Source organism: Herpailurus yagouaroundi, unplaced genomic scaffold, assembly GCF_014898765.1.
Source record: "Herpailurus yagouaroundi ecotype Mexico unplaced genomic scaffold, PumYag 206, whole genome shotgun sequence".
Lineage (NCBI taxonomy): Eukaryota > Metazoa > Chordata > Mammalia > Carnivora > Felidae > Herpailurus > Herpailurus yagouaroundi.
In genome coordinates this window covers 4,345,376-4,359,376 of record NW_024412437.1, presented here as the reverse complement: position 1 = coordinate 4,359,376, position 14,001 = coordinate 4,345,376, and the positions used below count along the sequence as shown (strand labels likewise).

Below are 14,001 nucleotides of genomic sequence, written 5' to 3'. Positions count from 1 at the left end.
CCTCAGTGGCCTGTGTTCCTATCATTATTCACTCGAACTTATTACAGATATTTGAGTTATGTTTACTGATTCAACGCACTATCAAATGTCCATTGTTAATCTTTGATTTAAAATCCAGTGATGATAAATTGGAAATTTACATTTTATTTATTGAACATTCAGGGTACCTTGATCCAGTCCCTCATAGGATATTATTTGGGAGACACAAAGGGGTTTAGTGCCCCCCAAATGTAAGCACTTGTCCTTTTAAGATGTGGAATTCATTATAGGCCCACCTTGCTAACTCTAAGATTTTCCTGCACACATGAAAATGGACTTGGCTTACTTCTGGGGGGTGGGGGCACAGTGTGACTAATCATTTATTTTGGCCGTGTAAGATTTCAGTAATGGTACTATTCAAGATGGAAGGCGTTGTGTTTTGTCCAGTGCCTTTCTTCCAGTACTGTTAGGGGTTAGTCTCTTCGAAAAATCTTCAAATATCTTTTTTTACCCCTTCCCCAATCCCTAGTTTGCAAACATACCACCTGCCTGATAAAATGTGCCCTGACCTCACCCACATTTTCCAATGACTTCTGACTGCAGCTCCGTCACAGATGGGAGTGGACCCCTATACTCAGTGGACATTCACCTTGGGTTATAATGATCATCCCTGTTTCGTGACAAAGTAAAAACCATCTCCTCCGATGTTCCGGAGACCCGATCTAATGAAACCAAGCAGAAAGAACATTGAAGGAGACTCGAAGGCTGTTGGATATTTTTACCCCCACTTTCTAATTTTTATTTGTTTTAGTGCCTCGTTACCGTTGTATGACATCATTTGTGTTTGGACCTGTGACGTAGTTTTCTTTGTTCTTCCCTTGAGTGGCTCCACTGTAGGGGTCTTGCTGAGAAATAGGAGGGTCTGGGGAGAAATGAAAGCAAGGGGCTCGAGTTCTGCACAGAACTCTACACCTCATGCTCGGGTGTATCTCTAGGGCATGGATTCCGTTCTATCAAAATCTCGTGGCTGGGGGCAGACTTCACGGCAGGTGTCTCATGTACACCGTGGATACGATTCCCCGCCTAAGGGGTAGAGGCACAGCAGGCTTTTCCAGACTGCCCGAACACCGGGAAATGTGCTGGCTAAGAAGGTCTAACTCACATAGAAGGAATTAGTTCTTGCTCACATTTGCAAAATTGGGCTTCACACCTCAGTGAGCCCACAGGTTTTGGAGGATGAATGCATTATCCTGATAAAGGATAGAACCTGACGTGGCAGCAGAATCTCAGAGAGACCATGGCTGCCTCATGCTTCCAAGCAGGTGCCGAGACCCTGGTTCGAATACGGGCACACGGCGTCGGCTTTGAATTTTGAAAACGCACGATAAAAGATAAAGAGCCTTTATTTTAATGAAATAGGTACAGGAGAGAGACTGCAAAGGGATTGGATGGGGAGACAGTGTTTCATCTCCCAAGTAGAGCCGGGACCAGATCCCGTCGAATACCTGCCGTTCCCGAGGGCTATTAGAGCGTTTTTCTAAGAAGACAGTAATAAGTATGTAACTAAATCGATAAAGAGGAAGGAGGGCAGGCTGGTCAATCAACCTGAGTATTGATTTTGTCTCTTGGGTGTTGAACTTCTAGGAAATCCTTTTCCGTTTGCTTTTCAGGATCGTCAAATACAGCGAGCAATTTCTGTCCAATGATGCCATCATGTCAGGCTGCCTCCCTAGCAATCCTTGGATAACAGATGACACCCAGTTCTGGGACTTGAATGCCAAATTGTATGTATTTGATACATTGGTGGTTTTTTTTTTTAAATAGGTTTTCGAGTTACAATTCACATGCCATACAATTCACCCAATTAAAGCGTGCGGTTCGGTGGTTTCTACGATATTCCTAGAGTCGTGCAACCATCACCACAGTTAATTTTAAAACATTTTCATCACCCAAATAAGAACCCTTCCCCCCCTGCCCCTCCCGCCCTAGGCAACCACAAAAGTATCTTCTGTCTCAGCGCAGTTGCCCACTTTGGACATTTCGTGTGAATGGAATCATATAACATGTGGTCTCTTTTCGCGTGATTAGCTTTTTTTTCTACTGAGCATAATGCTTTCAGGTTTTATCTGTATTGTATAGTGTATAATACATCCTTATTTATGGATGAATATCATCCATCCAGGGATGATCTTCACTGGAAAGACACACACTTTGTTATCCATTCATCGGTTGATGGACATTGGGTTATTTTGGTCTTTCAGCTATTATGAGTACTGCTGCTGTGAACATGCACATACAGGGTTTTGTGTGGACGTATGTTTTCATTTCTCTTGGGTATGTACCTAGGAGTAGAATGGCCGGGTCAAATGGTAACTCTATATTAACAAGATACTGTTTTTGAAAAGAAAACGACCATCTCTACGGCTTTGCCTTTTCCACGGCTAATTAGAGAACAAGTTCCTGGAGGGCGGGGCCCTGCACCTGCCTTGGCAATCGTACCACTCACTCCGTGGCTCTGTTTGTGAGTTTTGAGCATTTGCACTGCTGATTGTGCCTATGTGAGCCTGTTGTTTGCCAGAGGGACAAAGGCAGAAATGCAGGAGAGCATCGGCCAATGAAGGAAGAAGAGAAGGTGTAACGGTCACGTCAGAGGGAGAGGTAGAGGAAGAGGGGAGGAAGGAAGGGGCTGTAGGAGTGGATGAGGCAGGTGGGGAAGACAGCATCAGGTGCGTACCACAGTTTAGGTCACCACCGAGGCCATTGCCACGTAAGGCACGAGGAACATTCAGGGAGCACAGATCCAGCCAGGGAAGCAGACATAGCTGGGAAATCCTTCCACCTCCTCCTCCTGGCCCTGCTGTGGGGGCCTGATGGGTTAAGGGGGGCACTCATCTGGAGTTCGGGGTGACTTGTTTACCAATATCAACCACAGACCCGAAGACTCTAGAACCACCTTCCGCAGAGGCTTCCCTCCTACTCTGGGGGCTCTAGTTTGTAGGGTGGTTTTCCGGAGCCTCCGCCCGTCAATGGTGCCCGTTGAAAACAGGAAGCCTTGTTCTGAATGGTCTAGATCAGAAAGCCGTATTAAAATCACCTTGGGAGGCTTGACAACCAAAAGGTAAACAAAGCCCAATGTCCAGCCCTTACCCCCCCGCAGCCTCTTAATTGGCCGGGGCTACCCTCGTATCCTCACCGGTGGTTTTGAAAAGCTCCCACTCGTTTTCATGAACAGCCGGGATTCGTGATACTGGTCTAGAGCAGTGTGGCTCCCAGTGTGGTCCCGAGACCCGCAGCTGCAACACGAGCGGGGAGCTGGTTAGAAATGCGAACTCTTGGGCCGGGGTCGTGGACTTGGAAGCCTTTGTTTCCAAGGGGCTGTGCCGGGTTCTGGAGAATTTCATAAGGAATGGGAAGAAAAGCCAACCCTTTTCCTGATTTTCTGGAATGTTAGGCCTCAGCCAGCTGCGCTCAGATGTCCCACCTGGGAGCTGGGAGACCCTTCCAAACACGGAGGGGGCGTGGGACTTGCATGTTGGAGGATGCTTTGGGACAGGGCCCATCGGTGACCACAGGGTCTACCTGGGGCTCGGGGCCTGAGGGCAGGTAAAGGAGGAACCACAGACTCCCTCCCACCAGATGCCGGTGGTGAAGGGGCGTGGGGAGGGGTGGCAGTGACCACAGCCCGCGTCACCAGTGCTGCTCTGGAAATCCTTCCTCTCTGGTCTGGTGTGGCAGCCTGACCGGCCCTCTGCTGGCCAGTCTCCACAAGCCTTGGAGGGCGCATCCGTGTTCCTTTGCCGGACTGTAAGGCTGTTGAATGTGGGCGTCCTTCTCGCCTCTGGGCCACCCGCTCTCCATAAAAGCCCCAGGGGACTTGTCCGAGGCTGCATTTTCCTAGCGAGGGATCACTTGTACGTTCGTGCAGGGATTGAGGGGGGAGGATCGGGTTGAGCCCTGGGCGGAGGGACTCGTGAACTTAGGGGGGTGCTAAAGCCCCTCTCCCCCAGCCGGGCCACCCCCTGGCACGGCCCCTGTCTTGCATTGTGTCTGGTGCGTTTACAGATCATCATCTTTGCAGGGTGGAAATCCCAACCAAGATGCGGGTGGAGCGATGGGCTTTCAACTTCAGTGAACTGATCCGAGACCCCAAGGGCCGACAGAGCTTCCAGTACTTTCTCAAGAAAGAATTCAGTGGTGGGTCTTTTGATTTCTTTCACACATTTTTTGTTTTACAATTTTTTACTTGCAGCAACACACCTGTTAGAACTGTCTGGCAAAGCTTTCGAGGCTTTCTCGGTAGGTGTCTTCACAGCTCTGCGCCCGCGCGCTCTTCAACAGGCTCTTCTTGGACGTGTCCTTTCCATCCCTTCCAAGGGGCTCCATAGTGGGGGGTAGGGATGAGGGGTGTTGAATCTGCTAATGAAATCCGTCCGCCTTAGCATTACTCGCATGTGCAAGGGCCCGGTCCCCTCCGGCCGCTCTCTCACTTCCTCACCCTGATTCTACGGTCAGAGTCCAAGAGTCCCTCGCCAAGCCCTGGCCAGGAGGGAAGCGGAAAAACAAGCTTTCTCTTTTTGTCCTGCAGCCTGCTTTCCTTCAGCTCAGTGCTTCTCTGCCCAGGCTGTGCATTCGGTTCAACTGGGGAGATTTTAAAAACACATCTGCCCGGATGCCTTCTCCAGAGGTTCCTTTTGTTTTGTTTTGTTTTGTTTTGTTTTGGTTTTGGTTTGGGGTGGGTTCTCCGCAGGTCTGAAAACTCCCCAGGTGATTCTAATACATGGCTGAGCTCTAGAACCATCTCAGCTCCTGCCCTACTTCCTTCAGGGCCTTGGGAGTGTGCCGATTTTAGTGGGACGGGCGGGGCCCCGTTTTCTACTCCTGGTGTCTCAGAGACACACACTCTGGGTGTCCCCGCATGGTAGTAGGGAGGCACTGGTGACTTTTTCAAACACACTGCCCCGAGAAACACCTGGGAAAACGAAAGGCCAGATTAAAACCGGTTTCATCAGGCCAAACATTCAATTGGCTTCACCAGCTTTGGCTGAGATGTGTGCTTTTATGGGATTCGTCATCTGCTTACTGAATCCCCCCAGCCCTGCAAAGCATCCCATTTGAACCTCGCTTCTCAGCTGCTGGCTCCCAGGACCCATTTGTCCAGGGGGTTGCTCCTGAACTAATCCCAGGGGACAGGCCATTAGCCTCTTTGACCGCCTGATGCAGCGCATCACATTATAATGTGGATCCTTGGCAATCCTCTCTAATCAAGCCTAATTGCCATGATAACGGTAAAACCCAGAACAGATGATGGGAAAGGCAAGTGCCTTTAGCTGGGGCCCCTGGAGCAACCGGAGAATAAGAGGATAGGCTGCCATCTAGTGGCAAAACGACAAACCACACCCCCCGGGCTGATCCCGTCCATTACTTAGTGACAGCGAGATCACGTTGAAAAGACTTCCCTGTTAATTCTGATGGGGTGGCTTAGTCAGTGAAGCATCCCTCCTGATTTCAGATCAGGTCATGATATCACTCTCACAGCTCGTGGGTTCGACCCCCGTAGGTCTCTCTCTACCCCCCCACCCCGCAAACTAAAGAAATGTAAAAAAAAAAACAACACAAACTTTGGTGATTCCTCATGAGATTCCCAAGGCTTCAGATATAAACAGGGAAGATGAATCATTGGTTTTCTTATTTAATTAAAATTAAAAAAAAATTGAGATAGACTTCACATACCATAAATACACAGACCATGTAATTCACATGCCATAATCCTTTCGAAGTGTACAAAGCAGTGATTTTTAGTACATTCACAAAGTCGCACAACCATCAACACTATAGAATTATAGAACGTTTTCGCCACCTCCAAAACAAACCCCTTACTCGTTAAAAGTCGAGCCCTATTCCTCTCTCCTCCTCTGCCCCCCATTACTTTCTCCTCCACCCCCGCCCCCCCTCCCCCAGTCCTAGGTGACCACTCATTTATTTTCTATCTTCATGGGTCTGCCTGTTCTGGACATTTCCTATAAATGGAATTATACACTGTGTGGCTTTTTGTCTTTCACGCAGCAAAGCGTTTTCAGGGTTCATCTCTGCTATGGCGTTGGGCAGTGGTCCAGTTCTTTTCATGACCAAATAATACTCCACGGTGTGGATGTACTGCATTTTGTCTATCCACTCATCATTTGGTGGCCCTTGGGGTGGTTAAGACTTTCTGGCTATCGCGAATAATGCTGCTCTGCACATTCATGTACACATTTTCGTGTGCTCGTTTAGTGTTTTATGGCCGTAAAATATTCATGACATGAAATGTATCATTTTAACCATCTTTACAGGTACAGTTTGGTTCAGTATCTCCAACGCTGCCGTTCCACCGTCTCCACCATCCGACTCCGGAACTTTTTTACCTTCCCCAACGGAAACTCTGTCCCCGTTAAACACTAACTCCCCAGTCTCCCTTCCCCCAGCTCCCAGTGACCTCCATTTTCCTGTCTGTCTCTGTGAATGTGACTGTTTTAGGTACCTCGTATAAGTAGAATCATATGGTTTTTCTTTTGTCCATTTGAACTGGCTTATTTCAAGGTGCATCCCTGTTGTAGCCCATGTTAGAATTTTATTCCTTGTGAAGGCTGAATCAGGCACCTGGGTGGCTCAGTCAGCTGAGCATCTGACTTCAGCTCAGGTCATGATCTCAGGTTGGTGGGTCTGAGCCCCACGTGGGGCTCGCTGCTTTCAGTGCAGAGCTCGCTTCAGCTCCTCTGTTTCCCTCTCTCTCCGTCCATCTCCCATTCACACACTCTCTCTCAAAACTCAATAAACGTTAAGCAAAAGAGGCTGAAGACGGAATCATATCCCATTGTAGGTATAGACCACGTTCTGGGTATCCATTCACCTGCTGGTGGACAATTTTGTTTCGCACCTTTGGCTGTTGTGAATAACTGCTCATTTAACCTAAAGCAATCAGCTATCTTGTGCCCTGGGTGAGGTGGTCTGCGTTGCACCCGATGTGAAACCGACGGCTGTCCCTTAAAAGCATCGCTGGCCTGTTTATTCGTGCCTGTGATCTCAGTCCTCAGAACATCCTGAAGTTCATGCCGAAGAGGAGGGACCTGTATAGGGTTATGGGACAGATGTCAACTAGCTTAGGATTGTGCAGCTTTTTCCATTCCAAAGCACCTGGGAGCTTTCCAGAAAATGCTATGAAAGGAGACGAGGGGGAGTTCTTGTCTATTTCCCCACACCACGGTGTGCTGTGATTTACAAGCACGTGCGCGCGCGTGCACACACACAGGCACTTGCTGTCCCCCTGGTGTGATCATCTTTATTTTCTCAGGCAAAAATGACCACCTGGCACAATGGCGCCAGAGTATTCACCTTCCTTGTGGGTGCCGTGGAGACGGATTAGAGAGTTTTACGTTGAAAGGAAGGGAAGGCTCGGGAGGAGACTGGCTTTTCCTTCTGGAGTCTGTCTGGCTCGGGCGACTCTCTGTTATGTCCCCCGCTGGCCAGGCCTTCCCTGAGAGTGAGTCAATCAGCTTCGCTGCCTGTTGTAGCCTCTCTGGAAGCACCTTTGGCTGGAGGGGCTATCAAAGGGGGGCGGGGCGCGCCTATACACGCCAAGGAGGCAGAAGTCACGTGCAGTCACTGAACATGAGCAAAGCAAACGGGGACCTTTATGGAGAAAGCCTGTCGTGTAGCAGTAGATGTTCACAAGCCTAATCAGATGCCGACTTGCTCGAGCAATGTTTGTTACAGCTAAATTCCAGACAGGCAAGCCTGGGACAGTCCTATCTTTGTCTAGCCTCACAGGGTGCCCTGGTTTGTTCTGCAGAGGGAAGGAAGGTGTTCACTGGGCTGGGGACCGAATCCACCCCAGCTGACCCGTCTCCTTTCTTTCTTCTTTTCTTCGCCCGCCTTCGTTCCTGCTTGGCTTTCATCTGCGTGGACCCCTCCTCTTCGTGCAGGGGAGAATCTGGGATTCTGGGAAGCCTGTGAAGATCTGAAGTACGGAGATCAGTCCAAGGTCAAGGAGAAAGCGGAGGAGATTTACAAGTGAGGACCAGCCAGATTGTTGGGAGAGCTGCCCGAGGGGCCTCTGCTGGCCACCCCTTGCGTTTGAGGTTGAGATCGAATGGGAGGGACCGCATTCCTGGTGTGGGCCTTAGTCACTGCACCTGCCGTGCTATGGATAGCTATCTCCTCGCTAAGGCTTGGGGCTCCCTCGGATGAAAGTCTGGGAAGGCGCATGATGTCACCGCCCTGCACCAAGGGGGATGTGCTCAGGAGTTAAAGCAGGCTGCCCCGAGTTATAGTGCAAAGTGCTTTGTCTTTGACCAACCCCCCCCCTTAGATGTCTCGAGAGGGGTGTGCGCGCGTGCGTGTTTGAGAGGAGAGAGACCAGGTGGTGTGGGAAAACTTCCTCTCCCCAGTCATCTTGCAGAAGTCAGGACCACGAAGAGAGGGAGATCCCCCAAGCCTCTGGGACCGTGCACCCCGCTTGGGCGTACAAATGTGCGTACATCTCTAATCTTGCACCTAATGGCTGTAGGCCCCACTTGCTCGTTCTAGCAGTGAGTCTGTTCTGCTCCAGCCCTGTCTTTCCCCTAAGCCACCCTCTGTGTTACCCAGGAAGCAGGGGTTCCAGTTCAGAGGGCCTCAGAGGGCCAGGCCTCCCTCTCATGGCCCGGTAGAGAGAGAGAGAGAGACAGACAGACAGACAGCCGGTGCTGCCGGGTGCCGAGCGGTTGAGATCTGCACCCTCCCTCCCCCGAGCACTGGACGTAGGGGACACCAGTCTTGGGCTCTGAGTGCCCAGCACGTTCGGGTCGTACTCACATGCGTAGCCATGGTTGTCAAAGCCCTGCTGCCGTGCTGGGCTGGGACCAGTCCCCGGCAGCCAGCGGACTGTGGCGCTGAGCTTGGGGCAGCAGGCCAGGTGGCCCCTCCCCTCTGTGCACTCGTCCATCTCAACCTCTGGTGTCCCTCCAGCGGACTTAGAGTGGACCACTGCAACTTTGGGAAAGGGACCAATAACACTGAAGGCAAGGGCTGGAGGTCTCGGGCCTCACGCTTGAAGGCTTCTGCACTTTCTCAACAACGTGTCCACCTCCTCCCACGCAAGGACTGTGCACCGAGAGAGACAGGGGTGACGGAGGGATTGTGGTTCCGGGAAGGTCCTGTGACACCCTTCCCGGGAACAGTGGCACCTGACTGCCCGCCCCCCCCCCCACCCTAACTCCAAAAATCCACTGTAAGAAAACTAGCTGTCTTCACCTTTATAGCAGCTTCCTTTCTCTCCAGGGTCCCTGGGTATGTAATGTTAGTCTGAATCCCCAAATTAAATTTTTTTTAATGTTTATTTGTTTTGGAGAGAGAGAGAGAGAGAGAGAGAGAGCGTGAGTAGGGGAGGGTCAGAGAGGGGGAGACACAGAATCTGAACCAGGCTCCAGGCTTCAAGCTGTCAGCACAGAGCCCGAGGTGGGGCTCGAACTCATGAACCGCGAGATGATGACCTGAGCTGAAGTTGGACACTTAACTGACTGAGCCACCCAGGCGCCCCTAAATCTCCAAATTTTAACGTACAGCTGCATAGTGTGGCAAAACATTCATGCATCTCTAACCCTGAAACAACTCAGAAGGGGGAACAGTGGGGAGCCATGTGGCTGGGTTTGGGTTCTCTCTGGGACCATTAGCAAGGATGCCCTCGTCATCCACCCTCTGGGCGCTGGGACTATAGGTTGCTTCCCGACCCAGCATTTGAGATTCATTTCTAAATGCATCTAGAGCGCCTGGCTGGCTCCGTCAGTGGAGCAGACGACTCTTGATCTCGGGGCAGTGGGTTTGAGCCTCACGTTGGGGATAGAGATTACTTGAAAAAAAATTTTTTTTTCTAAATACATCTAGGCTGGGCCAAAGGAGAGCAGGGGCCCTGGGACACCTGTTTGGAGGTTCCGGGTGGGCCCCAAATCCTGGTGAATGAGGCAGAAGGCATTACGTTGGGAATTGGATTCTTTATTCTAACGCCTGGTGTTGCCCACCAACATTTTGTTTTCTCTCTTAGGGGTGGGGGACGCTAAAGTTAAATATTCCCCTTCTGAAGACGGGCGTGACTGTTTTCTTGCGGCTGAGCAATGTCACGTGACAACCTGTTCAGGGCTCTTTCCTGTCTCCTAAAAAAAAAGGACCGCTTTCATTCCCGGTGACCTGAGTCCTGTCAGTCCCTCCCTCCCAAGCGGCTGTGAACTTTCATTCACGGACTTGGGGTAGCTACTCGCTAACATTTCCCTCCCTGCTCCAGGCTATTCTTGGCCCCCGGGGCGAGGCGATGGATAAACATAGATGGCAAAACCATGGACATCACGGTCAAGGGGCTGAGGCACCCTCACCGCTACGTGCTGGATGCCGCGCAAACCCACATCTACATGCTCATGAAGAAGGTAGGTGGGGCCGGTGCTGATGGCGCGTCGGGGCCAGGGAGCCCTTCCCTTCCCAGGCACCAGGGAAATACGGGAACAAAGGGAGATGCCGGGTGGCTTCCTTTGCTGGTGTTGAGATGCAGGATGGTCAACTTGCACCTGTCCGCTGGTCTGGAACCTTGCCGAGCCCCCAGTCTTGGTGGCTGGGAAGGACCACTTACAGGTGCTGTGTGTGTCCTTAGGGGCTGTCGCTCTGTGGTGGCCGTAGAGGCAGTCATGACGCTGGTGATGAAAGCGTTGCTGTAACAGCTGTTCTTTGCCGAGCGGCTTGGGAGGTGTGGTCACGATGCAGAGCATGGAACTTTGTACCAAGGACAACCCATGGGACAGGACTTGCTTCTCCAGGGTCCAGTGGTTTGTCCAGGGTCTCCCGGAGGTAGAGTTGAGAGTCCAGCTGTGTCTGCCTGCATCCAGAGGCTGAGCTCTTAGTCTCTTCTCGAGAATGGTGGCAGTTAAGGTAGCCCTGGCCCTAAGCAAATACCTCATTTGCTGGAGGAGGGGGAGGTTAGTACCCAAAAGAGACAAATGTAGTGTGATTCTGGTAAAACCCTGTGCGAATTCAGGTAGCTTTCTGGGTTCTGTTTTTTTTTTTTTTTAACGTTTTATTTATTTTTGAGACAGGGAGAGACAGAGCATGCACAGGGGAGGGGCAGAGAGAGAGGGAGACACAGAATCCGAAACAGGGTCCTGGCTCCGAGCGGTCAGCACAGAGCCCGACGCGGGGCTCGAACTCACGAACCGCGAGATCGTGACCTGGGCCGAAGTCGGCTGCTCAACCGACTGAGCCACCCAGGCGCCCCTGGGTTATGTTTTTAAAAATGTTTATTTATTTATTTTGAGAGAGAGAGGGAGAAGGGCAGAGAGAGAGAGAGAGAGAATCCCAAGCAAGCTCTGCACTGTCAGCTCAGAGCCCAAGTCGGGTTTCGATCCCACAACCCTGGGATCATGACCTGAGCCAAAATCAAGAGTCAGACGCTTAACCGACTGAGCCACCCAGGCACCCCACATTTTGATTCTTAAAAATGTGCTTTTTTAATGAAAAAAAGGAGGGTGCCTGGGTGGCTCCGTCGGTTGAGTGTCCGACTTTGGCTCAGGTCATGATCTCGCGGTTCATGACTTTGAGCCCCGTGTTGGGCTCTGTGCTGACAGCTCAGAGCCTGGAGCCTGCTTCAGGTTCTGTGTCTCCCTCTCTCTGTGACCCTCCCCCACTCACACTTGGTCTCTGTCTCTCAAAAATAAATAAACATTAAAAAAATTTTTTTTAATGTGATTTTTTATACAGCCTTTTACAGAGATACCCAGGAAAGCCAGATAGTAGCCAGAAAAAAAACAGAACCGTGGGTAACTTAAGGACAGTGTATACGCTTAGTAGATTGTGTGTCACGAGAGGCTGTGTCCTATGACAATAAAGTCAACATGACCCACCAATCCATAGTCCCCACTCCCAACCTCTGTCCTGGTTCTTGTAACTTTCACTGCTACTGCTTGGTTTTTAGAATGGAACTGTTTTGATAAATTTAAAAAACCCTTGGTCCCTACATCGTTGCTGTGGGCTTTGTCCCGTATTTGTTAGAACGAGAGTTTTGAGTTGAACCTGCACGTAACGAGCATTTGTGTAGCGAGTTCTCTGAACCTGGAAATACCCGCAAAAGAGGAATCTGAGTCTTGGTTTTTCTTTTTCTTTTTATTCACTTATTTTGAGAGAGAGCATGTGTGAGAGGGGCAGAGAAAGAAAGAGAGAGAGAGAGAGAGAGGGAGAGGGAGAGGAGAGAGAATCCCAAGCAGGCTCCGCATTGTCATTGCGGAGCCCGATGTGGGTCTCAAACTCATGAATTGTGAGCTCATGACCTGAGCTGAAATCGAGTCGGATGCTTAACTGACGGAGCCACCCAGGTGCCCCCCCTGTTTTGTTTTGTTTTCTCTCGCTTTTATATCTAAGTTCAGGGCAGAAAGGGATGTTCATGGGCATCAAGGTGGACTCCATGCTCAGGGCTGTTCATTTTCCTTGGAGGCAGATACTGGGCGGGAGAGGTGGGATACAAGTGTCCTCTCATGCTTACTTGGCTGAAGCCCCCCCGGGTGGATTTTAGTGGGGGGGGGGTTATAGACAGTTCTCTAAACCAAAGTGTAGCAGAATCAACGGGCCGCTTCTTAAGACTCCAATTGTCCCATCCTGGGCATTTCTGACTTAGTGGGACTGGGGAGAGGGCCCGAAGATGTGCATTCGTAGCAAGTTGCCAAGTGAAATTGACTCTGCGGGTCCAGGGGCCGTACTTGACCACAGTTGCTTTCGCCGCACACCTGAATGCCTTTCCTGCAAGGGTACAGGTTCTCTTAACTTTGCCATCTGACTGCCCAGGGAGGACCTGAAAACAGCAAGTGTATGTGTTTGATTTGACACCTCCCCTCTCGTAGTCACTGGTTTTCTCTTGTTCCCCCTAGGATTCTTATGCTCGCTATTTAAAGTCTCCAATCTATAAGGAAATGCTGGCCAAAGCTATTGAACCTCAGGAAGCCACCAAGAGAAGGCAAGTGGATGGACTGTACTTGCTGGTTGCCTGCTGTTTTGTTTACAGAGAAGTGAGGGTCTTTTTCAGCCAAATGGTCATGATTGAGATACTTGCTTGATGAAAATACTGGGAACTGGGAAGGATTTCGTAGGGGTATGATTGCCTCATTGGCTTCATAATGCCCTGAATTAACCCCGGCAAGATTTCCTTAGTAATCACTGCCACTAAGTTTTGTTTCCCTTACGCTGCTTTGGAAAAGTTCTGATTATCGGACCGATAATTACCCTATGGCAAATGGAAGCATCTCATTGGTTTTTTAATTTGCTACCCTTCTTGGGGCGCCTGGGTGGCTCAGTCGGCTAAGCGTCCGATTTCGGCTCGGGTCATGGTCTCACGGTTCGTGGGTTCGAGCCCCGAGTCGGGCTCTGTGCTGACGGCCCAGAGCCTGGAGCCTGCTTCGGATTCTGTGTCTCCCTTGCTCTCTGCCCCTCCCCTGCTCGTGTTCTGTCTCCCTCTCAAAAAGACATAAACATTAAAACATTTTAAATTTTAAATTTTTTTAAAAAGTTGCTCTACTTCTTCACCTTGAAACTGATTTGTGGGAATTAAATTGGCTACATCCTTGTATCCTTGGAATGTCCTAAGACCTTAGAGAGCACAGCAGACTATGCCTCAAGAAGAATGGTGGACTGATGCAGAAAAACGACAGTGACATTCTAAGTGTTCTTGTTGACTCCAGGGACTGCCTGTCAGCAAGTCCCCCGTTAACTAGTTCCTGCTCACTTCCTCCTTGGAGATGTGGATCATCTCAACTGGCAGAACCCTTGGGCAAAGGATGCAGTGTTCTGAAGGGCAGTAACTGGGCAGTTCTGGAGGGGTAAACGAACACTCTATAGGGAGGGACTGAAGACTCAAAAGAGTAACCAAATGACAGCATGAACAAAGTTGTGGGACTTTGGTGGGGGTTTTCTCAGTGACTGCACGTGGTCTGTTCATCCCTCCCCCGGGCGGGGGGGGGGGGGGGGGGGGGGGGGGGGGGGGGG

At 50.5% G+C, this 14,001-nt stretch overlaps 1 protein-coding gene across 3 annotated transcripts in view; it reads left to right on the top strand.

Moving 5' to 3' along the window:
* RGS9 (regulator of G protein signaling 9) overlaps positions 1 to 14,001 on the top strand; it is a 96,870-nt gene that overhangs the window by 71,796 nt on the left and 11,073 nt on the right. For all 3 annotated transcript variants that reach the window (XM_040452183.1, XM_040452182.1, XM_040452184.1), the window contains exons 12-16: positions 1,650 to 1,763; positions 4,058 to 4,173; positions 7,938 to 8,025; positions 10,271 to 10,409; positions 12,891 to 12,976. In XM_040452183.1, coding sequence (XP_040308117.1) covers positions 1,650 to 1,763; positions 4,058 to 4,173; positions 7,938 to 8,025; positions 10,271 to 10,409; positions 12,891 to 12,976 — 543 coding nt within the window. The remainder of the gene's footprint in view (positions 1 to 1,649; positions 1,764 to 4,057; positions 4,174 to 7,937; positions 8,026 to 10,270; positions 10,410 to 12,890; positions 12,977 to 14,001) is intronic.